This window comes from Lactuca saligna, chromosome 1 (assembly GCF_052625555.1).
Source record: "Lactuca saligna cultivar CGN05327 chromosome 1, ASM5262555v1, whole genome shotgun sequence".
In the NCBI taxonomy this organism is placed as follows: Eukaryota; Viridiplantae; Streptophyta; class Magnoliopsida; order Asterales; family Asteraceae; genus Lactuca; species Lactuca saligna.
Genome location: NC_136417.1, coordinates 25,539,884 through 25,562,486, shown reverse-complemented (window position 1 = coordinate 25,562,486; position 22,603 = coordinate 25,539,884). Strand labels below are relative to the sequence as shown.

At 36.3% G+C, this 22,603-nt stretch overlaps 3 protein-coding genes and 1 long non-coding RNA gene across 5 annotated transcripts; 3 read left to right on the top strand and 1 right to left on the bottom strand.

Annotated features, from left to right (window-relative positions):
- The first annotated feature begins 311 nt into the window (after positions 1–311).
- Positions 312–2,598, top strand: LOC145029495 (protein HEADING DATE REPRESSOR 1-like). Of its 2 annotated transcripts, none has more exons than XM_078978013.1 (3): positions 312–632; positions 976–1,326; positions 2,150–2,598. In XM_078978013.1, exons 1-3 carry the CDS (start codon positions 543–545, stop codon positions 2,354–2,356), a joined length of 648 nt encoding a protein of 215 aa, XP_078834139.1. In that variant the 5' UTR covers positions 312–542; the 3' UTR covers positions 2,357–2,598. The 2 variants fall into 2 exon arrangements, with proteins under 2 accessions (XP_078834139.1, XP_078834143.1); XM_078978017.1 differs by having other exon boundaries at positions 331–632; positions 989–1,326.
- A 1,521-nt stretch (positions 2,599–4,119) lies between these two features.
- Positions 4,120–7,887, bottom strand: LOC145029483 (putative leucine-rich repeat receptor-like serine/threonine-protein kinase At2g24130). Its single transcript, XM_078978004.1, has 2 exons — positions 5,297–7,887; positions 4,120–4,622 (listed from the first exon to the last, which is right to left on the bottom strand). The coding sequence occupies exons 1-2, from the start codon at positions 7,833–7,835 to the stop codon at positions 4,210–4,212; spliced, it is 2,952 nt and encodes a 983-aa protein (XP_078834130.1). The 5' UTR covers positions 7,836–7,887; the 3' UTR covers positions 4,120–4,209.
- On the top strand, positions 7,749–16,128 carry LOC145029491 (uncharacterized). The gene is made up of 5 exons (XR_013676563.1): positions 7,749–7,860; positions 14,026–14,141; positions 14,427–14,506; positions 15,360–15,425; positions 15,956–16,128. It is a non-coding gene; the product is annotated as an uncharacterized LOC145029491 (long non-coding RNA).
- Positions 16,129–16,960: 832 nt separating this feature from the next.
- Positions 16,961–19,962, top strand: LOC145029477 (Serinc-domain containing serine and sphingolipid biosynthesis protein). The gene is made up of 7 exons (XM_078977999.1): positions 16,961–17,103; positions 18,072–18,296; positions 18,393–18,632; positions 18,707–18,818; positions 18,925–19,099; positions 19,180–19,420; positions 19,502–19,962. Exons 2-7 carry the CDS (start codon positions 18,113–18,115, stop codon positions 19,792–19,794), a joined length of 1,245 nt encoding a protein of 414 aa, XP_078834125.1. The 5' UTR covers positions 16,961–17,103; positions 18,072–18,112; the 3' UTR covers positions 19,795–19,962.
- The last annotated feature ends 2,641 nt before the right edge of the window (positions 19,963–22,603 follow it).

Here is a 22,603-nt window from a genome sequence, read left to right as displayed (position 1 = left end):
AATTTAGCTAATTATATACAGAATAATGTATTATTAAACATAGCTTATCATTATCCGGTTCGATTTTTCAATTATGTGAGTACTTACTGATTTTTGCCAACCCCTTATTAGTTGGAGGGTCTTTGTTGCAATAATACAATTGTATGTGATCGTTTTATATACCCGTCTTGCTCCGTCGTGTCTTGGAAACCCAGGTGCATTTTCGTCATTTCGGTCACAAGACAGATAAAACGAGACAACAAACGATCCGCCGTGGATACTTAAAAGACCCCACCGCCAAATCGCGTTCGTCCAATTTCCTCGATCTCACCGTTTAATATTTTCTCATCGGTGAACAACATATGTACGTTATACAATTCAACAACTCAGCCTCAGCTCAGACAGAATAACCAGAATAAATTCTCTCTCATCTATTGCTGTTTCCATGTCTTTTCAACCGCCAACTGTGTGTACGTGAGGTTTTTGAGAAGAGATTTGGTGGAATTAGTTGAATTTTGCTCGATTTTGTTGATTCGTAGTTGCGAATTTTGACGGAGTAATGGATGACGGAAAGAAGTCGGAGAATAGCGTCGTTAATGGCTTCTCTCCGGTGTCTTCTACTCCTGTTTTCTGGAAATCTCGGAAGAGATCAGGTAATTCGAGTTTGAATACGAGTATGCGTTTTCGTGAATCATTTTAAGCATAATTGAGTAATTTTGTGATTGATTTCTCTTCTTCTTATTATTGTTGTTGATTCAATTACGTACGGTAGTAGATCTGTGCATCCACATGTTGTGGCAGTTTGAATATTTGATGATCATGATTTCGGAGCAAATTTAGATAGGGAGTAGGTGGCCAAATTTGCAAAATGTTATTGTAAAATGGATAAATAGTTTTGGAAAATTTAATTACAAATAGATTCATAGTTCTAGTTTTGACAGATATCATCTGGTTACTGCTGATCATTCAGGGTTATGAATTAAATTGATTTAGCAGTTTCTGGTTGCAGCGAGTGCGAAGAATTTGTACAAGGACATGGTAGATGAAGGTGATAAGACTTCAGAGAAGAAGGAAGAGCAGGTGACAACAACAGATGAAAAAATGGAAGAATCATTATCAACTCCACCCACAGTTCTGTCTGAGAAACGTAAGGCTCTTTTTGAACCTCTGGAACCAATAATGGATTTGAGTGGTAGAAGACCTTCAGCTGAATCCTTACTCCCTCCACCGGACTTTGACACTGCCAGTTACCCTCGTGGATGGCTAATTGGGAAGAAACGGAAGCTTGTAAATGTGGATGTTGTTGAAAGCATGCGCAGGATTGCAGTACAGGAAATGAACAGAAAGGTATTGTACCTTTGGACGCTTTCTTATTATAATTGGATTTTAATATATAATTAAAAGAAACTAATCCTACTCATCTTTATCCTCTATTCCTTTTTAGTCTAAAACTGTACTTGAATATAATAAAAATCATAACAATCCTACTGAAGATAAACAGATAGCAACTCACCATTTTTTTCTTATTGATATCCCGTTTATATGTGTGCGAAAGAAGAGCAGGCCACATGTCGGACTTTAGTCTTTAAATGTGGTCCCTGTTGCTATTATGAGATATACAACCTTGTACCTTGTGTATATTTCTACGAAAATGGTTAAATGCAAGAAACAATAACATATACAAGAAGCAGTAACTATGTTAACCTTGTACTATGATACAATAAGCTACTTTTGCAATAATCTTAAAAAATAAGCTCGCTTATAAAACGGCAACACAGCCTTATTAACTAGCTATCATAACATTCTACTTTCATTTTCTCCTAATACAACATAGTACTTTGAAAAAAATATCCAATGGTAGCAACATCATCAAAATACAATATAATTTGCACTGCTATAATTGGATGGACTTTTCCAAATATAATGTTGGAATAAAAAATAATATGAAAGTAGACTGCTATGAGGTATAGCATTATGCTTTTGTTTCATCTTATTACGACATTATACTTTGATAAATTTATCAATTATAGGAATTTCATCAAAATAAAATGCAATTTGCTTTGCAATATAATCGCGCAACATTCTAATCCTATTATAACATTTACTTTGAACAATGTATCGTTTATGTATAGATATAGATATATGGTATGGAATCTAACTGTGAATACAGGACAGAGAGATTAACGGACTTAACGAGCAGTTAGAAGAAGATGCACGTGTCCTTGAACACCTTCAACTCCAACTGCTTGATGAACGAAGCAAACGCGCAGATGTTGAACGACAGAATACAATGCTGCAGAACCAGGTGGATATGCTCATGAATATGCTTCAGGAGCCTGAAAATATCGATGATGAAGATGGCTCACAAGAACCATAAGTAAGTCTGTTCCCCCCCCCCCCCCCCCCTTTTTTTTTTTTTAAATTCCCGCGTCATTTTGTAAAGCTAGCATCATACGGATCCATCATGCATCCTCTTTTGTTTTATTTTGTGTTGTTTTCGTCAAATATTGTTTATGTAGTTACTCGTTAGTATAAGTATCTTGGAGAAGAAAATGAACTACTGCACCAAATGTATCATATCATATAACATGAATATAATTATATTTTATTTATTTGTTAGTCGAATCGAGAGAACTGCGCGCTGTACCAAAGAAGTTATTTTTTATTTATTATTATTATTATTATTATTATTATTATTATTATTTTTTGTGGGGGAGAAAAGCTTGTTATTTATATCCCATTAATATTGGTATTAGTCTAATGCACACCAAACACACAGTGCAATTTGTTAGTCCCACGTAACAAATGTTACAATAGAAATTAACGTTTTGATGATAGTGTTTTAAAAATTATGAAAGTGTATACATTTTTTGGAAAAAGGGTGTTTTTCTCCTCGTCAACTAATCTCATTCCGTTCATTCGTTGTTTCCTAATTACCAAACAAGACATATTAATGATTTATCAAAACAAGATTATTTCATTCAGCATGAAGTCGTGCAGAAGGTTAAAATTATAATTTTTATCATTGAACACATTCGATCATTAACCTTATCAAACAACATGTTTTTGGTCACAATATCAACAATACAGTCTAACCAGTTGGCCAACAACTTGGCGATGATTTTATATTGCACGCCTATTAGACTGATCAATCGATAATTTGTAACCAACTTAGGGCTGTGAGCCTTGGGATCAAGGTTATGAAGGAGGAGTTACAACCCATAGGGATTTTTGCATGCTTAAAAAAATCAACAATGTATGCCATAACATCATCCTTCATGATTTCCCAATTCTTTTTTAAAAAAGTAATAAGAAAACCCATCCTATTTTCACGTTTTGATATTATCGCAAGCCCACACCATCTCTTTAACCTCTTGAACTTTAAACTAACTTCCAAAGAAAAGCTTGAGTCATAGACAAGGTCTTAAACCTTGGGCTGTAGTTTTGAAGGTTTATCCCGACAAACCTACTGAATTTGTTTTTAAAGAACTCAGAAAACACATCTTTGATTGCACTTGCCTTGGTAATCCAATCACCTTCTTTTTATGTCCTTCATTGAGAGTTGTCAGCGCTTTCTGTTTAGAATCCCATGGAAGTATTTCAAGTTTTCTTTACCTTCAGATCCCCATTTAATCTTTGCCTATTGAGCAACATCAATCATATCCAATCTTTTACAATTATCGAAGCTTGGTGATAACACCGATTCGCTCTGTATTTCTTAATCCCGTTTGAAACACTTATTTTCTTGGCATCCTTTTTGCACTTTCTTCTGATTCTTTAACTGGTTTTTAAAGTTATTGTGCTTGTTTTGTGAAACCGTGTGCAAGTTTTCATTCCAAGCATTAGTGACAATAACTTCAAAATCATCTCATTCCATCCAAGAAATGAACATCTTGAAAGGAATATGCCTATAATCTATCTTGTTTAAACATAATAGTTTTAGTGATCCGAGATCGTTCTCTCCAAAGCAATAGACAAAAGGTTACTGAATGTGATGTAAGATATATTGCTACACAAGTTTGTCGTTATTTCCATATTTAGCATTGTTGGTAAAAAAAAAAACTAAACTCAATTGTGAAATCCAATGCAAATCAATTTCGTTTTCTGTTTGGTTTAAACGTTTAAAATAAAGCAAAAAAGTAACGATGTGACATATTTTTCTACATAATAAGTTCATACACCAATTCATTAAAATGATGTTTGGTCCGTACATTAAAAAACACGGTGTTACTAATCTTCACTTATGGTCGAAGATGATATACCGAGAGATGAAGCGAAAGTTGCAGTAGTATCACCGTTTAAATACCTTTTGAGTCTATCTAAATCGTCTGCAGCATCGAGCATTGTCGGTCTATTTGATGGTGAATCTTGTGTGCACAAAATACCCATCTCCAACAACTCTCCAATGGCAACATTCCACATTTTCTTCACATCGGCTAATTGGTCTTTTGTAGTTTGTACCAAAGACGAGTCGACTATATGTTCCATGTGTTGATGGTAGTGGCTTTTGACCCATTTGTGAAGGCTAAGCCCTTCGGAGAACATATCATCTGTTGGTCTCTTTCGTGTCACCATCTCGAGAACCAGGATCCCAAAACTGTAAACATCTCCTTTGGTTGATGTGTTTGATCCATACCCATACTCTATACAAGAAAGTATACATGTAATGTTTCACAATTCATGTTTAGTGAACAAATGTTACCATTTTGTCATTATTAATCAATACTATATATATTTTTAATAACTTTGTAACAAAATTATCATTTCTTAGCTTACATAATATGATAGATAAAGATAAGTTTCTTATATAAAAAAATTAAAAATTAAAAACTATGGTATATGAACTAACTGAAATGATAAAATGAGATCCAACGGTTATACTTTTGATGCACATTCATAATTGTTGCTTATATTATGATTTCTTGTTTTTATAACATCAAAGTTTTACTAATTTTAACCAAATATAAAAATCTTATGTAGTTGTCTAACTTTTTATAGATAACCAAGATTTAACAAATGATATAACTTAGTTATCAAAGTACAATAAATAGAAGGTAAATAGGAACCAAACTATGTTGCTAAGTTTTTTTGTATAGCAAACCAATTCTTTTGATCCATAGATTAAAAAAAAAAAAAAAAAAAAAAAAAACGAAGGATACGATGTCAAAATAAAAAACCTAATATTTTTAAAATGAATTAAAAAATAGTTTCAAAATCAGAAGAAAAAAAAAAGATAAATAAAAACATAATGATGAAAACATATGTGCCATTGCCATCTACCCGTTAACTAATGGTAATATGGATGATAAATTCAAACCTGGTGCAATGTAGCCGAACGATCCACAAAGCATATTTGCTGTGGAATTCCCCAGATTCTCAGTGCCACCTCCAATCGTCATAACCAATTTTGCTATACCAAAATCAGAGACCAAAGCTGTCATATCATCGTTAAGAAGAACATTGCTGGGTTTCAGATCACAATGTATGACCTTAACCGGAGAATGATGGTGGAGATAAGCCATTCCTTCAGCAATATCACTGCAGATGTTCACTCTTTGAATCAGATTTAGATCTGACGAACCTGAACCTAATCCTCCTGAATCTGGATATAGACGACTATCCAAGCTTCCATTCGCCATAAATGGAAGAACAAGAGCTTTGAAATCAGGTAAACTACACGCGGTTATGATTCTTATCAAGTTTCTGTGACGAATTCTTTTCAGAACTTGACATTCTCTGTTGAAAGTCTTGGTGGAATTACCTGTTTGTAATTGAAGCACTTTGACTGCTATTTGTGTTCCATCTGGTAGCGATCCTCTGTATACTCGACCATAACCTCCAGATCCGAGTAGTCTCTGTTCATCGAATCCGTTTGTAGCTTCTGCGAGCTCCTTATACGTGATTCGTGGAAAATTACGTGTCAATTCCGGTTGAGAATTCGGCTCCGGCCGAGTCGCGTTAGAACTAACGATTTGTTTCAGGTAACGCCATCCGATCACACAGCAGATTACTGTTAGCAGGACTGATATTATTATTCCGACATAGAATACTGCTAAAAACCCCGGCGAACGCAAGTATTTTTTCTTGTGAGAGCAAAACTGAAGGCCGGAAATGTGGCCACAAAGATGTGGATTTCCAAGAAAGGAAAGACTAGTGACCGAATTGAAAACGCCACCAGTAGGAACTCTACCCTGGAAGTCATTGAAGGAAAGATTCAGGAGCTTAAGGGTATGGATGTTGCTTAAACCTATTGGAATCTTTCCTGATAGCCTGTTATTAGATACATCAAACGCTACAAGACGTGTAAGCATGCTTAAAGACTCTGGAAGCTGGCCTTGAAATGAATTGCTTGACAAATCTAGAAACTCTAAGTCCATGTAACTCGAAATTTTAGGGAAGATGGTTCCAGTGAGGTTATTGAAAGAAAGATTGATCTCTTTGATGGTTTCTAGCATGCTGAGTTGACTCGGTAGTGGTCCTTCAAGGTGATTATGAGAAAGATTCAAGAATATCCCGTTTCGTGTCATGGCTGATAATAATCGAGGAGGTATGTGTCCAGTTAATCTGTTATGGGACAGATCTAGATTGGCTAGAACAACACAGTTTCCTAAACTTGAAGGTATGTTCCCTGAAAGCTGGTTATTATTAAGGGAAAGTGACCCCAAACCAGTTAACTTCCCAAAGCTTTCAGGGATTTCACCTGTGAATTTGTTATATGACAATTCAAGTTTACCCAAATGAAGACACTCTCCAATTGCTTCTGGGATTTCACCTGTGAAAGCATTGTGTGATAACAGAAGCTGTTCTAGTGCTGGTAACCCATTAAGCTCTGGTGCTATTGTTCCATTGAGATGATTCATTGTCAAATTCAACCACATTAGCTTTGAAAGATTAGCAAAAACGGGTGGAACTGAACCATAGATTCTGTTTTCTTGTAGCAACATTTGACTGAAATTAACACCGAGTCTTCCAATGGAATCAGGTAGGGTTCCTCCTAACCCCATACCTGCTAACTCAAGCTCCTGTAGCATACTACAGTTAGAAAGTGCAGTAAAAAAGACATCAAGATTGCTGTTTTCATCATGGCTGACCATATGGTTATATGATAAATGAAGATACAGAAGTTTTGTAAGCTTCGAGACTAGCTTTGATGGAAGTTCACCAGAAAGATAATTGTACTCCACATCAAGATTGAACATATCTGAAGCATTTGACAAAGAAAAAGGGATTTCACCAATGAACTGATTGTTATACAAATTGAGATTCCAAAGATTCAAGCAATCCCCAATATTTTCAGGGATTTTCCCAACTAGGAAATTATGTGAGAGGTCAAGATTTGACAAAACAGTGCAGTTTGAGAACAAAGAAGGTGGGATTTCTCCTTGTAATCTGTTGTCTTTAAGACTAAGAATAGTGAGGTTTGATAAAGAAGATAAAGATTCTGGAATCCGACCTTCTATACTATTGAATTCCAGAAGAAGGTTTCTAAAATGGCGTAAGGACGAGATTTCATCTGGGATTTTTCCATAGAAATTGTTTCCTGAAAGATTTATTGTTCGAAGGGCAGTGAGGTTTGAGATAACAGGTGAAAACGGGCCCACAAGTCCAAATTCAACAAGCTCGATTATCCTCACACGATGACCATTATTGCAATGGATTCCTTTAAAACTGCAAACTTCAGTAGTTTCATTCCAGTTTGAAAGCACCAAATACGGGTCTATCTTTATACTCTTCTTGAATTCCAGAAGCGCATCTTTATCTGTTTTAAGGGAATGTTGAGGACACACATGGACAAAGAACATGAAGAACACAAAGAAGAAGAAAAAGAAGGAGAATTTTTTTATCTGGAAGAACATTTTGGAAGCTCCACACTGTCTAAAGGTAATATCTCTTTGGTGCTTTTGCCTACATTTGAGATAGTGAAATAGTGTTTAAATGCTGAATGGGTGTTTTCTGTTAAAGTCCCTTTTTAGTGTGAATAGTGGATTTTGGCATGATTCTTGGAGGGACTATAGTATAGTTTTGTCCATGATGGGTGCACAAATGATGAGTAGATGTTCACTAATTGTTGGTGGAAGTTGATAGCTACAGAACTGAGTTGACCTAATATTCTGATGTTTAAATTGTAGCCACTTTTAGAGCTTTTCTGAGGTAGAAACCATTGTTTTTAGGATTTAGGGGATATCCTAAAAGCTTTTGTGGCCATTGGACAATAGGGATTGTCAGAGGATGTTGTGATATGTGTGTTTATTTGTTTATGGGAAAAGTAGTATGAAAGGAAGTTAACTTTTTTTAAGGTTTTTAGTCCCTTTTAGTTTTAACATAATGAGGTTATTGGTGGGTAGGGTAAAGGTAGAGGTGAGCTTAAGCATTTTAGTTTGGTTAATTCTTGATGTGTATATATAAAACGAAAAGCAATTGGTGAGTGATGAGGAATCATAGGGGTTAAAATGATACATTTAGTTCACAATATGATGGCATGCCAAGTTGTACAAGTGAGTGTTTATTTTTCTATTAACTTTGTATGTTCTTTAATTATTTAAAAAGTATGTTTACTTTATATGGTGGTACATTTTTACTTTTTTTTTTTTTTAATATCAAGTTCTAGTGTTCTACTCCCTCTCTCTTTTTTTATTTTAAATTTATGAAGAAGAAATTTGTGATTGGTCTTTTTTTTTTTTCTCTCTTTCTTTTATTAAGGAATCATAAGGTTTTAGATAGTTTATGTGCGTAAACTTGTGGTGGATTCATTCCTTTCTTTTCCATCTTGTAACCGCATGCTTCGCGTGGGCTAAAGTCTAGACATATGATAGAACACCAAACCAATAACGATGAAAAAAGTGTAATGGCATCATCATAGTTTCTTTTATGCTAACCTTTACATGTTTTAAGGTTAAGTTCGTTATAATTAATATAACACTTTATCATCACCACATATGTATATGTCAATAATTTCGATTCAGGTAATGTTGATAGAATTATCAATTGTGATATTAATCTGTCTTTTTAACAAACTTTTCGAAATTAATAAACCACAATCATACAACTTCATAATATTTTGAACAGCCTAGATTTGATATCAGAAAATCAGATTGTTGCGAAAGAATTTTTGTATGATTCATGATTTGTTAGTAATAGTATTGTATATATCTCAGCTGTTTGGCACGATTCTCCTGTATTTACAACCCTTGTATATTGTTAATCAAATCATCGAGATTGAATCCAATTACATGGTATAGGAGTGATTATTTTTCTAGTCATAATTCTCTTGCTCTTCAATCTCTACTTGATAGACGATGACGGAATCTTTTGTGACAAAGAAACCCTATTGTATTACCAATATCAAAGACTTTATTCCTCTCACCCTAGATCTTGATGAGCTCAATTACATTGATTCTCAAGAACTTTTTGAAACTCTAGGAGTTTTGGGTCCTCACATTCAATAGAAAAAAACTAAATATTATACATTGAATCACACAGGGTTTAGACATCAAATAACAAAATATATAAATGAACGTGTATTTATATATTGAGAATAAACCCCTTCCCATCTCAAAAACTAGTATAGGGACATCACTGCGTTTTAAAATTGGACAGTAAATAAAAATCAAATCAAACTCATATACAATTCATGATAGAAAACTATGCTCAATTCCTAATTTATCTCCTCTTAGTTTTCATGTATAAGTTCCTTCAATATTTCTCAATCATAGTGGTCGGGTGAAACATACCTGTAAGAAATAAAATATAAACCGAGGCCTTGTAAAACTTGTTTGCTTGTATTTTATGTCTCAACTTGTTGGGATGCTTTTCGGATCTTATCTCCTAACACATTCCAACAAGTTGGGAAATCTAAATGTATGATTCGGTCCATAAATTACATTGTTCCCACCCTTTTATTTCACGCCCATATGCCATCCAAATATTGGTGGAAGCTCTTTTCATGGCTATACACCATTTAAATATCATTGGCTGGTCTATGTGTATAAAAGGTGGGTCACTTGATCTGGTTTTTTTTTTCATCTTTTATAAGAGATTAAAAATAAATATAAATTGTAACCCATCTTAAAAACTTGGAGTGGATGACCTTAATGTTTTTTTTACAACAAAATATATATAAATCAAAATTTCAAAAGCTCACATTTTATGTTTTAATAGGCATCAAATTCATTTAAGGTATAATCCAATAAAAAAATAGTCCAATACAAATTAAAGATAATTAGATAAATATTAGAATAAAGAAAAAAAACAATAAAAAATGTGTTCTCAACACGTCGTTCTTCTCCCACTTCAAGGTATATATTGATACGGTGATACACAATTGCACAAATTGGAAATTACCCGTCCGTCGGGTCCTGACCCCACAACTAATATCAAGATACAAGACTTCATCGAGTACAATTATAAAAACTTTAAATCTTTTTTTGGTTATACAACCCGAACCGAACTTGCAACTAGTATTTTTTTTTATCATCTTCTATTCAAAGTGTTATATCCCAATCTCTCGCTTCACCAATCACAATACTCTCACCTTCATGTTTGTTGATGTTATGTTACCCATATTTCACCACCTCTAGTAAGCGTGACTCTCGATCTGCTCCTTGTGTTTTCCTCGAATACACTTCTCAACACAAAGGATTTCATTACATTAACCTCAACTCCAAACAAATCATCACTTCGAACATGTTGTCTTTGATGCGATTGTGCTTCCTTACTAATCAATATCGTCTTTTCAATCTCCTTCTTACGAGTTCCTAGACAACATGTGTGACCGAACACCTATCTCACAACATTTCCTCACCCCATCCCCTTTGTTATTCACCAACCCCTCACCCTACTCACGTTCTGCCCAAACGCTCTCGCTTGTGGGCTCTTCTGTTCTTGACATAATCCGTTCCAAACTGATCTCACTCATCTCTATCCTTTTCGACTTCGACCTTTCCCATTTTGGTGTCACTTATCACAAGCTTCAGTTCCTCGACTCACGTGCAAGCACAACCTCACTCCCTCCAATTACAAGTAGTATTTATTTATAAATATGACTTTTAGCATATTTACTATACAATATAGCTTGAATTTAAAATGTATTTAGAATTATTTATTTTATGTTGTTTTTTTATCATAATATAATTTATTTATTATTATTGAAGCTTCGGTATTAATAGGTGAGATTGACTAATGATTATCTTATTAATACATATGAAATCTATTCGTTAATACAAGTACATGTTGATGGGGAATGATGATTATCTTATTAAGTATTTTTGTACCTTGTATCCTCTATTTTCACACTTTTATCAAGTATAACTACCTATGGATATGTGATCAGTGCTAACTGTGTTTTATTGCTTAATTCATACATCATTATACATATTTTCTATCATAAACAACGAACTATGACCATTCCTTGCCCCTAATAGGCAATGCAAAGGCAGACAAAGTTCAATGATGAAAACGGCCTAAATAAAGACAAATGAATGTTGTTGAATTTAGTATGTCTTTGATCGCATCTTGACTCCTCATAACTGTGATTAAGTTGGTTCAATATAATTTGAAAAAAGATACAATTATCTACAACTTCCATATTATGAATTTTCACGAATTCGACATTATCTATGTTATAATCAACCTTGAAATTAGAGTTAATACATCTATGGTCGAAAATCCAAAATTAATGAAGGCTCATTGCACATTGTAGGTTTAATTTACCTATCTAAAGGGCTAGGTTTTTGAATTTTACAAGATTTTTTGTTTCCTAATTGAAGAAGTCCTTTCACTTCCAAACACTTCCCTAAACATACATATAGAACCTTAGTCGCAATCTAAAAATAAGGAGAAATCTTTACATAGGAATGGGATGATATACCCTTCCAGCCTCCATTCACATCTAAACACTTTCCTAAACATATCAAAACATCCACCAAAGATTAAAAAAAAAAACACTTTTTTCCATGTTCTTTGAGATGATTATCATTATATGGCCAGCTAAACCATCATGTGCAATGTGACATCCTCAATTTTACGGTCAGAAAAGACCGATTTGTTTATGCTTTATTTGATTTGAGATGATCCAAACCCATTCCATTCTCAACCTCCACCTTTCCAACACCCTCCCTTGAAACCCTAACCCTATTTTGAGCATTGTGAGCAAAAACAAGGTGTTCTTGAGTGCTTTGAAGTCCTCTTGGTGCATCTTGGAGATGAAGGAGCTCATTGGAGAAGAGTTGGTTGCATTGGAGCTTGTAGATCCAAACTTGGTTAACCTCGATCTTTCTTCTAGAGGTAAAAAGCTTAAATTTTGATGATGTATTTGTTAGATCGAGCTAATTTATGGTGTTATGATCTTTTGGTCACTTTAGTGCATAAAGTTTAGATCTCAAAAGTTTGTGACCTTGTTATGGATAAAGTTGGAAACTTGGACTTAATGCATTAAGTTGTAAAAGATGCACTTTTGGTCCCTTTGAGACTTAAAGACTAGATCTTGGTTGTTTGGATCATTCTAATGGATAAAGTTGGAAACTTTATCCATTATGGAGTCATTAGGAACTATAAAAATGTGACCTAGATCTATTGTTCAAAAGTCTTGGATTCAATGCATGTTCAATTAGAGAAACCTAGATCCAAGCATTAGGGTTTGTATTTGCACATAGGAATGTTCATATGGCCAAAACCCATCAGTACGCTCAACGTACTCGTCCACGTCTTGAGCAGGAAGGGTTTCCAGGTACGCGGGGCGTACCCGGCCCAGAAGAGAACCCCTAATATGTTGAGCCTCCCTATTTAAGCAACCTTAAGGCCCTTTTGTTGGCCACCTTTTCCAAAGCTTTACCATTTCAAAACCCTAAATCTCATTCATATAGCAAGGGAGTGTCTAGGAGGGCTTAGTATTGTGTTCTTGGCCATTTGGAGCAAAGTGATAGCCTTGGAGGAGGAAGAGTTAGAGCTTAAGCTTTTGGATCCGAGTTTAGCAGTGAAAGAAGCATCATTATGAGGTAAAAAGCTTCAAGCTTTGCATCTTTTATGTTCATGTTTTGTAGAGAGAAGTTTTAGGGTTTTTGGTCCCCAAGTTCATAACTTTTTGAGTGGTTGAGCTCTTAGAAGCCGAGATCTGTCCCATACTAGCTCATTTAGTGTTGTTATGTGATAAAAATCCAGTCTTGGTTGTTAAAGGTTGTTCATGCATGAGATATGGACCTTTTAAGGTTGGAAATAGAGTGTTTTGGGTGTTTGTGACTTCTACGACCATGGAAAGGCTTAAAGTCACCAACTTTATGGATTAAGTCGTATTAGAGAAGTCAGATTTGGATTTTGGACGCAAGTCTTAACCGATTAAGACCTGAATGAAGAGGAGGAGAAAGCTGGGAGTTACGCTGGGCGTAATCCCAGTACGCGCGGCGTAAGGGGTCGTGTACCCCGATTCTGTGAAGCCGCCGAGTACGCTTAGCGTACAGATCTGGTATGCGCCGCGTACCCCAAAACGTTAACTTTTGTTGACTTTTAGGGTTTGGTCAACTTTATAGTATTTGGGCCTTGAGAGGGGTAAAATGGTCTTTTACCTTCCAGAGAGTGCTAAGAGAGGGAATGGTCTAGCCTTGGGAAATGTGTTGATGCCGAGTGTTTATTTTGTATGATTAGGCGGAGGCTAGATCCTATTTTCACGGAGTCCGAGATTTCTGAGTTATCGAGTTACACGAGGTGAATCTTCTCACAATAATTACCTAGAGTGGTATTATGAGTTGACCGGAAGGTCTTATGTGCTATGTATGAGATTGTGTGCCATGTATGAGATTATGTGATATATGATGTATGTATGATATATAATTGTATAGACCGGACCGGAGGGTCCAACGAGACAGACCGGGCCGGAGGTCCTAACGAGCTATGACCGAACCAGAGGGTCCAACGAGCTACGGGACCGGAGGGTCCCGCTGGGACACATCGACCAGAGGGTCGTACAGTAGCCTCGAGTGGCGTATGTGTTGTATGTGGTATTTTGGGGAACTCACTACGCATTTATGCTTATAGTTGTTGTGTTATGTGTTTCAGGTACTAGCGATGACCGTGGAAAGGCGCCGGCGTGACCCGTACACACAGAGAGGAGATTTGATTTGTGATCTTGGGATATGTTTTGATTTGATAACTATTGTAACACCCCAATTCTGGTATGATATTTATATTGTTATTTATTGTTATATTTCTTCAAGTTTTAAGGGGAACTCGACGAGTCAGTAGTTGGATTCGTCGAGTTGGGTCGCGATTTCGAGAACGTTTAAGTTGGCGACTCGGCGAGTCCGCCAGTCTGGATGAAACCCTAATTTCAAGGGTTTGCACCCTATATAAACAACTTTTGGGGGCCTCAAGTCAGCCCCCATCACCCCTCAGAGCTTCATTCTCGAAACCCTAGAGCCCATTTTGCATTTTGTGTGATTTTGGTGTATTCCTTGAAGATTTTGAGAGATAAAGAAAGGTAAATCAAGAGGAGAAGAAGGAGATCCTAGATCTTTGAGGAATTTCAGAAGAAAGTAAGGTATATCTTGGCCCTTTTCTGTTTCTATGCTTAAATCTCCATTGTGAAGCCATTCTTAAACCATTTCTTAGCTTAGTAGTAGCATAGAGGACTCATGGAGTTGATTAACCTTCAGATCTAGCTAGATTTGATTTCCAGGAGCTTAGATCCAACACCTTTATGGATCCATTTTGCATGAAAGCTCTAGATCTACTATTATAGTGTGCTTTTAACCTTAAAACCTCCATTTGATGTTATTTACACGTGAAGTTGGAAACTTTACGTGTAAATCAAGTCCCAGGAACCCAGATCTATTAATGGCATGGATTAGTTTCAAGGAGAATCGAGTGTATAGTATTTGCATGCATACGAATCGGCGAGTCGTTCTTCTGACGCGGCGAGTCGAGTCGCGAGTCCCCTGTGTTTCCTTTTTCGAGTTATGCCGAGTGGAACTAGTGAGTGAGAAGTGGACTCGGTGAGCTAGAGGGTTAGAATCATTTGTGGAAGAACTCGGCGAGTCAATTCCCTGACTCGGTGAGTCCAAGGCCATCTTCATACTTCAAGAACAGACTCGACGAGTTGTTCATACAACTCGGCGAGTCACAGCTAGAATGATCATCTGAGGAAGGAGAACTCGACGAGTTGTTCATACAACTCGGCGAGTCGGATGCAGATTGTCAGAGTGTTAGTAGCGAAGGGGAACTCGCCGAGTTTGCACCAAAACTCGACGAGTTGGCAGCCCAACTCGACGAGTCAAGTCAACTGCATGTTGACTTTGATAGTTAGTTTGACTTGGACCAAGGGTAGGAGAGTCATTTTACCCTCAGTATTATTATTATCAGTATTTGATTGATGGTACTCATGGATATTGTAGCCTGGGTGAAACCGGAGACGCATCAAACAGGTTCCGGAGCAGACCTTTCAGCAGCTAGGCTACGAGGTGAGTTTCCTTCCAGTAAGAACAGGTCTAAGGCCACAACGCCGTCCCGTTTAGTTAGTAGTAGTTTCCGGATTTCGGTCTGATGCAGTTGTTGGTGTGTTTGATTCCTTCGTGGCTCAGACAGGATTTATGTGTTAGGTGTTATGCGCTATGGCCTGACGTAGTATGCAGTATATGAGTTTATGATCATGTGTGTTATGCTAGTTGATATGTGTTTATGCTATGCTATGCTATGCTCAGTTAGTTTCCGGAATTCGGTCCGATGCAGTTAGTTCCGAACTTCGGTCCGATGCAGGGGACAAGGTCCCAGTCAGTTCCGAACTTCGGTCCGATGCAGTTAGTTCCGGACTTCGGTCCGATGCAGGGGACAAGGTCCCAGTCAGTTCCGGACTTCGGTTCGATACAGTTTCCGGGCTTCGACCCGAGGCAGTGGGCAAGGCCCAATACGTGTTTAAATGTTATTGTATGGTATGTGGTAGTTTAGGGGAGCTCACTAAGCTTCGTGCTTACAGTTTTAGTTTTGGTTTCAGGTACTTCCGCAAGTAAGGGGAAGAGCTCGGGATGATGACATCGCACACACCACAACTTCAGTCTTTATCCTGGGAGTTTGTTGATTTGTAGTTTGATTTGATACAGTTGTTTCACGGCATTTTATTATGAGTTGAGATATTTGAAACATGGTCTTTATGATATGACAAACAATATATGGTTTTTATTACTATTTAAACAAAAATTTTGGGTCGTATTTTTGAGATGTTACAACTATTGTGGAATACTTTTTGAGAATATTATATATATATATATATATATATATATATATATATATATATATATATATATATATATATATATATATATTAGGCTGTTGAAAAATAAAAAAATTGTTTCGAAAATCTCATCGTTACAGAACCGGGCAGAACCGGAACCTGATGGAACCGGTCCGGCCGGGACCGGGACGTTATTCTTGTGGATTTTTGGAATCGGGAACCGGAAAAATCGGAACCGTATGTTGTTATTTCTCGAGGACTGATTCCAACATTTGAAGACACGACAAGAATCAGTAGTAACCGGAACCAGTAGAACCGACGGTTCGATTCGGTTCCTATCTTCCACAAAGTTTGGTTTCAGGGCCGGTTTTAGCCAGGTCGGTTTCTTTGCTCATCCCTAAGGGGAAGTTTATTTATTTATTTATTTATTTTGAGAGAAAGAGAGAGGGAGAGAGGGAGAGAGAGATGTGGTCCCTTCGATTTATTGTGTTTTTTTTTAAATAGGTTTAGTGAAAATTAATTATAAAAGGAAATGAAAAAGGTAAAAAGTCTTTTTTTTATGTGGGTGAAGGAACAATCCCAATAAAAATTAAAAACCATTAGGACCTTCTATGAAGTTTTTTGAAGTTAAGGACTAAAGCCCAAATTTTAGAAAACCATAGGTACCATTTATGAAGTTTTGTTTATAGTTTTACAAAATGTTTTACAAATCGACGCTCTGAGTTTCAAGTACCTACCGTTTCACCCCCTCTGATCCTCCTCCTTATATTTTGTTGCTAACGTAACAGCCGAGTGCGTTCGTTAAAAACATTCCTCAAGACTCAAAGCCCTTGTCAAAGTTATCCTCTCTTCGCGTTATTCTCATCGGATCGTCTTCACAATCATCATTGTTCTTCGTTCAATCGCAATAGGTAACACCGAATCATCTAATTAAAATTGTGCGTTCTGTTGAAATTTGTTGATATCTTAGGGTTTTGGCTTTCGCAATTTATCGTATCATACTCGTTCTATTTCAAACAAAAGGTATCAAAGTCTTCACCAATTTTCAAAGTCCACGAGTTGTTTGATACTGTTTTATGTTTTTTGATACTGTGTTCGATGATTTGATGCTGAATTATGGGGTTCGGTGAATATCGATCGTTGATCAGAATAGAGAGAAATTTGTTCTATATTTAGATTTTTGCATCAGTGAACTGCTTATGTTTTAGGTTAGGGTTTGGGGAATTACAATTATGGTCGTGTTTGCTTCTTATTATTTGAGTTTTTGCTTGTTTGCTAGTTAGGGCATAATAACTGTCATCAAATTCCTAATGCCTGGATTTCCATTTACTGTTATTTAACTTGAACAACAAACAACAATAATATCTAGTTCCCATAAGGTTGTAGGGTAAAGGGTAGGTTGGATGTAGACATTCTTCCTCTATAGATTAGCTGCTTCCAGACACAAGTGAGTCAAAAAGATTATGCGATTGCAAATACTAAAACTAGATATAGTACTAATAGTTATAAATAAAATGAAATACATAAGTAGCTACATACACACAAAAATATATAAGCAACTCGTATATGTACTACTCCACTACCTCCTATCTATGGCCATGTCCCCAGAATAAGAGAGCTTCGTTTTCCCCTTCTTTAACTTGATGACTTGATGTCACTCTTTTTTAATCATCATGATGTATGCCACCTCATGCATCTGTGTATAATTATACATACATGTGCATCATTGAGCTGCTCTAGTCTTAGATTTACAATATACTAAGCTTGTTTCTTTGCGAGTAAGCTTGCCATATTTTCATTTGAATTCCACTCACCTAAGTGTTACTCTATCTTGTTTGTTGATTATTGCTAAGGCCTCTAACAAGTATCAAATTATCAGGTTCAGTGAATATTGATTAGTGATAGAAGAGTAAAAGAAAGATGTGGGCAGCTTCATGCCTTGCCTCCTGCTGTGCAGCATGCGCATGCAATGCATGCCAGACTGTTGTGTCAGGGATTAGCCGTAGGTCTGCTCGTATTGCTTACTGTGGTCTCTTTGCTCTTTCTCTCATTGTTGCTTGGATTCTAAGAGAAGTTGCTGCACCACTTATGGAGAAGATTCCATGTAAGTCTAAGATCCTTTCCTTGATTCCTTCCAATCTTTACTAAAAACATATATTATATATATAATGTTGTTTGTGCTATAATATATTTGATGCAGGGATTAATCATTTTCACCAAACACCAGATAGGGAATGGTTTGAGACTGATGCTGTTTTGAGAGTTAGTTTGGGGAACTTCTTGTTTTTCTCAATTCTTTCTCTTTTAATGGTCGGGGTGAAGAATCAGAAAGACCCACGAGACAGTTTACACCATGGTGGATGGATGATGAAAGTCATTTGCTGGTGTCTTTTGGTAATCTTCATGTTTTTCCTCCCAAATGAGATCGTTAGCTTTTATGGTAAGCCAAATTTTCCTTTCTCAATTTATTCATTTCAACAAGTCAAACTTTTACATCATTTGTGTTTGCTGCAGAGTCAACATCAAAATTTGGGTCAGGGTTATTTCTCCTTGTACAAGTTGTGCTCCTGTTGGACTTTGTTCATAGCTGGAATGACACATGGGTTGGATACGATGAACAGTTCTGGTTTGTTCTATTTGTTTTCACCTTTCACAAACAACTTAAATTCAATCCTTCTTTAATATTTATATATACAACATTATTTTTGTTATAAACCATGTGATGGATGCAGGTATACAGCCTTGCTTGTGGTTTCACTCGTGTGTTACGTAGCAACATTCTCCTTCTCTGGACTTCTCTTCTATTTGTTTACCCCATCTGGACAGGAATGTGGGCTCAATACGTTCTTTATTGTCATGACCCTCATTCTTGTCTTTGTGTTTGCCATTATCACTCTGCATCCAACAGTAAGCCTCTAGCTATTTCATTTCTACTATGTTTTATTATTATAGATAGAAGTTGTGTTGATTTGAATTATTAATGATAGGTAAGTGGAAGCATTCTGCCAGCATCGGTTATATCTTTGTATTGCACGTATCTTTGCTACAGTGGACTTGCAAGTGAACCAAGGGATTATGCGTGTAATGGTCTTCACAAGCATTCAAAAGCAGTGAGCACTGGGACACTTACTGTTGGGCTGCTCACAACTGTGCTCTCTGTGGTTTACTCTGCTGTGCGTGCTGGGTCCTCTACAACTCTCCTTTCCCCTCCTTCCTCCCCTCGTGCTGGTAATCTAAACTAAAACTAAACTTTCTCGATTTAAATCATTTTTTTTTATATTTTCTAATCATATGATATTTCATGTTCAGGTGGGGAGAAACCTTTGTTGCCATTAGACAAAAGAGATGAGCATGAAGAGAAAGAGAATGTTGCTAAGCCTGTTACGTATTCCTATTCATTCTTCCACATCATCTTTTCTCTTGCCAGCATGTACTCAGCAATGCTGCTCACTGGCTGGTCAACCTCGGTTGGGGAGAGCGGGCGGTTGGTGGATGTCGGGTGGCCGTCTGTGTGGGTCCGGATCATAACCTCCTGGGCAACTGCCGGTTTGTTCATCTGGTCTATGGTTGCCCCTCACCTCTTCCCTGATAGGGACTTCTGAGGGCAATATCGTAATATTTCACACTAATACATTACCTACGTATTTGTATTTGATTTTGTGTGCTGATGTTTGACTGAGTTGCTGTTGGGTTTGTTTTTCTTTTGTTTAATCATGTGAAATTGTGAATAAATCTTTTATTGAGTCTCGATGTGTGCTTTTTTTTTTTCATTATGTATGATAATACTAATAGATAAGTTTGAATCGGGTGCATGACGCTACTTTTTTATATGCTCTTAATCTCTCCAAAAATATCACAGAATTGACAGGTACATGGTCTGAAAAGTGCATGCATGATTATTACATGTGCTAATAAGATACTGGACAGGACGACTGATTACTTTAAAACTGCATGTGCAACCACACATGATAAACGAATATCTACTCATTGTCATTCAGAAACATGTATTCATGATATTGATTCTCCATTAAAACATGTTAAATACTATAACAAAAATAAACTTCACCAGAAACTATAAAGCTATAGCTACCTACATTCAAATTTATTGTATGCATATGCTTGCTGTCTTTAACATGTCTTTCTGATTTTTTTTTTTTTTTCTTTTTTTTTTTTTTTTTTTTTTTTACGGAAGTTGCACAAACTGAAAGAGTTATATTATCGACATAGATGAGCAATGCTGTAATTTCCCATAAACACACATTTTATTCTTAAATGTATAGATTTTTTTTAAACAACCAACCATATATAATATAAACAAAACTAGCAAGAAGCTAGAAAAAAATTACAATAATTAACCCACACTATCGAACATCTACTCTTCCTATTTGAATACAAGAAAGAAAATTCTTTTATAGAACCAATAACCTCATTTCTTCTAATCTTTTATGTTCCAAACACCATGTTATTTTGAAATATCCAAATAGACCAAGGAGTAGTACAAACAATCACATCAGCAACTGTTCTCTTCTTTGAATTCAACGAGCCGTTATCAATGAAGCTAAATAACTCATGAACAACATCAAAATCCGAACGAACAATCTCGAGCCAACAAAAAATAACATTCAAAGTTCTAGCTGCTACTTTACACCTAAGAAAAAGATGTTCAAGTTGCTCCGCTTCAAGTTGACAAATTGGACATACAACTGAAGTGACTTCCAAGTTTTTGTTAGCTAAATTAATCGGAGTTGGAATTCTATCCAACAATACACGCCATATCATAATATTTACTTTCTAGGAACAAAATCATTCCATCTAGTTTCCAATCCCAACGAAGGCGAAACCACATTATATCCTAATGTCTCCTACTATGAAAGACAAATCCGTATCAGTACCCATATCCCATACCCACCTGCTTGAATACTTTCCAACATAGCCGAAAATTGGACCAATTCTTCACCCTTGTGTATATGATCTCTCCAAGACCAATACCAAACACCATTAGCCCTTCTATCCACAACAAAACAATCCTTATCCAACTCAAGCTCAAACAATCTTGGGAATCTAGTCGCCAAAATCTTACCATGCCATATGTATTTCTATAACTTTTTGGCAATCTCATTTCCAATTCTGCTTCTGATAAAAGAATCAACCACAACCCCTCGATTTTGAAGCCTACGAATGGAAGTTAGAGCCCGACCTCAAGGTCTAGACCCAAGATTATTGACTCTACCAAACTCCCACTAGGCACATACAACTACTTACCATGTAACATCATGTTTCCTGTTATTTCTTATTTCAGGCTCGTGGGCTGGAAGTCGATTGTGTAAAGGCTCTTGGCCTTAAGTAGGTAAAGTTTAGTCCTTGTGGGAGGAGGAAATGATGGTTAAGAGATTTAATCATGAATTGTATTTTGTGTCGAAGGGTAGAAAGGGAAAAGTCATAGGGCGTATTCTTGCATGAAATATGGATTTTTGTTCGAGAAGTTTTTAGTCCAAGATATTTAGATAATATTGTGGGGGCTCTTCAATACCTTTCCGTGGATATAAAGATTGTAAAAAAAAAAAAAAAGAGTTGAAATGAAGAAGTTATGGCTGTTAGAAGTTAGGAGGGTTTTAGGTTTAGCTTAGTACGCACAGGGTGTACGTTGGGCGTACTAGGCAGGAATGATCGCAAGATTTAATCTTGTATGCTTGGTGTACCAGAAGTATGTTGGGCGTACGCGACCAACACCAAACCCTAATTTTGAGGATTTTAAGCCCTATTTAAGCTCCTCAACTTCCCCAAACCCTTTCTATTCTCAGACTCCACCTCTCCAACATCCTCCATTGAAACCCTAACCCTATTTGAGCCTTGTGAGCAAAAGAAGGTCTTTTTAAGTGCTTTTGAGCATTCTTGGTGCAAATTGGAGAAGAAGGAGCTCATTGGAGAAGTGTTGGTTGCATTGGAGTTTGTAGATCCAGACCTTGTTCACCTTGATTTTTCTTCTAGAGGTATAAAGTTTGAATCTTGATGATGTATTTGTTAGATCTAGCTAGTTTTGGATGTTATTAGTTTTTGATCACTTTAGTGCATAAAGTTTAAATCTTGAAAGTTTATGACCTTTTTATGGATAAAGTTGGAAACTTTATCCATCTAAATATCATTTTGATTCAAATGTAAAGGTTGGAAACTCGGACTTAATAGATTAAATAAGAAAGATGCAATTTTGGTCCCGTTGAAACTTAAAATACTAGATCTTGGTTGCTTGGACCATTCTAATGGATAAAGTTGGAATCTTTATCCATTATGGAGCTATTAGGAACCATAAAGAGATGATATTGGTCCTCCCATCCTTTCCATGAAAGAGTTAAGATGTCTTAATGGATAAATAAGTTAGGGTTTTAGCTTTTGGACCTTTTCTAGCCATGGAAA

Excerpts from the sequence above, each read along its gene's own strand:
- LOC145029495 (XM_078978013.1), top strand. The coding sequence starts at position 543 with ATGACGGAAAGAAGTCGGAGAATAGCGTCGTTAATGGCTTCTCTCCGG. Across the intron at positions 633-975 it reads GAAATCTCGGAAGAGATCAG|TTTCTGGTTGCAGCGAGTGC; the intron begins GTAATTCGAGTT and ends TTGATTTAGCAG. Across the intron at positions 1,327-2,149 it reads TACAGGAAATGAACAGAAAG|GACAGAGAGATTAACGGACT; the intron begins GTATTGTACCTT and ends CTGTGAATACAG.
- LOC145029483 (XM_078978004.1), bottom strand. The coding sequence starts at position 7,835 with ATGTTCTTCCAGATAAAAAAATTCTCCTTCTTTTTCTTCTTCTTTGTG. Across the intron at positions 4,623-5,296 it reads GTTCGGCTACATTGCACCAG|AGTATGGGTATGGATCAAAC; the intron begins GTTTGAATTTAT and ends TTTCTTGTATAG.
- LOC145029477 (XM_078977999.1), top strand. The coding sequence starts at position 18,113 with ATGTGGGCAGCTTCATGCCTTGCCTCCTGCTGTGCAGCATGCGCATGC. Across the intron at positions 18,297-18,392 it reads ACTTATGGAGAAGATTCCAT|GGATTAATCATTTTCACCAA; the intron begins GTAAGTCTAAGA and ends TATTTGATGCAG. Across the intron at positions 18,819-18,924 it reads GGATACGATGAACAGTTCTG|GTATACAGCCTTGCTTGTGG; the intron begins GTTTGTTCTATT and ends TGATGGATGCAG.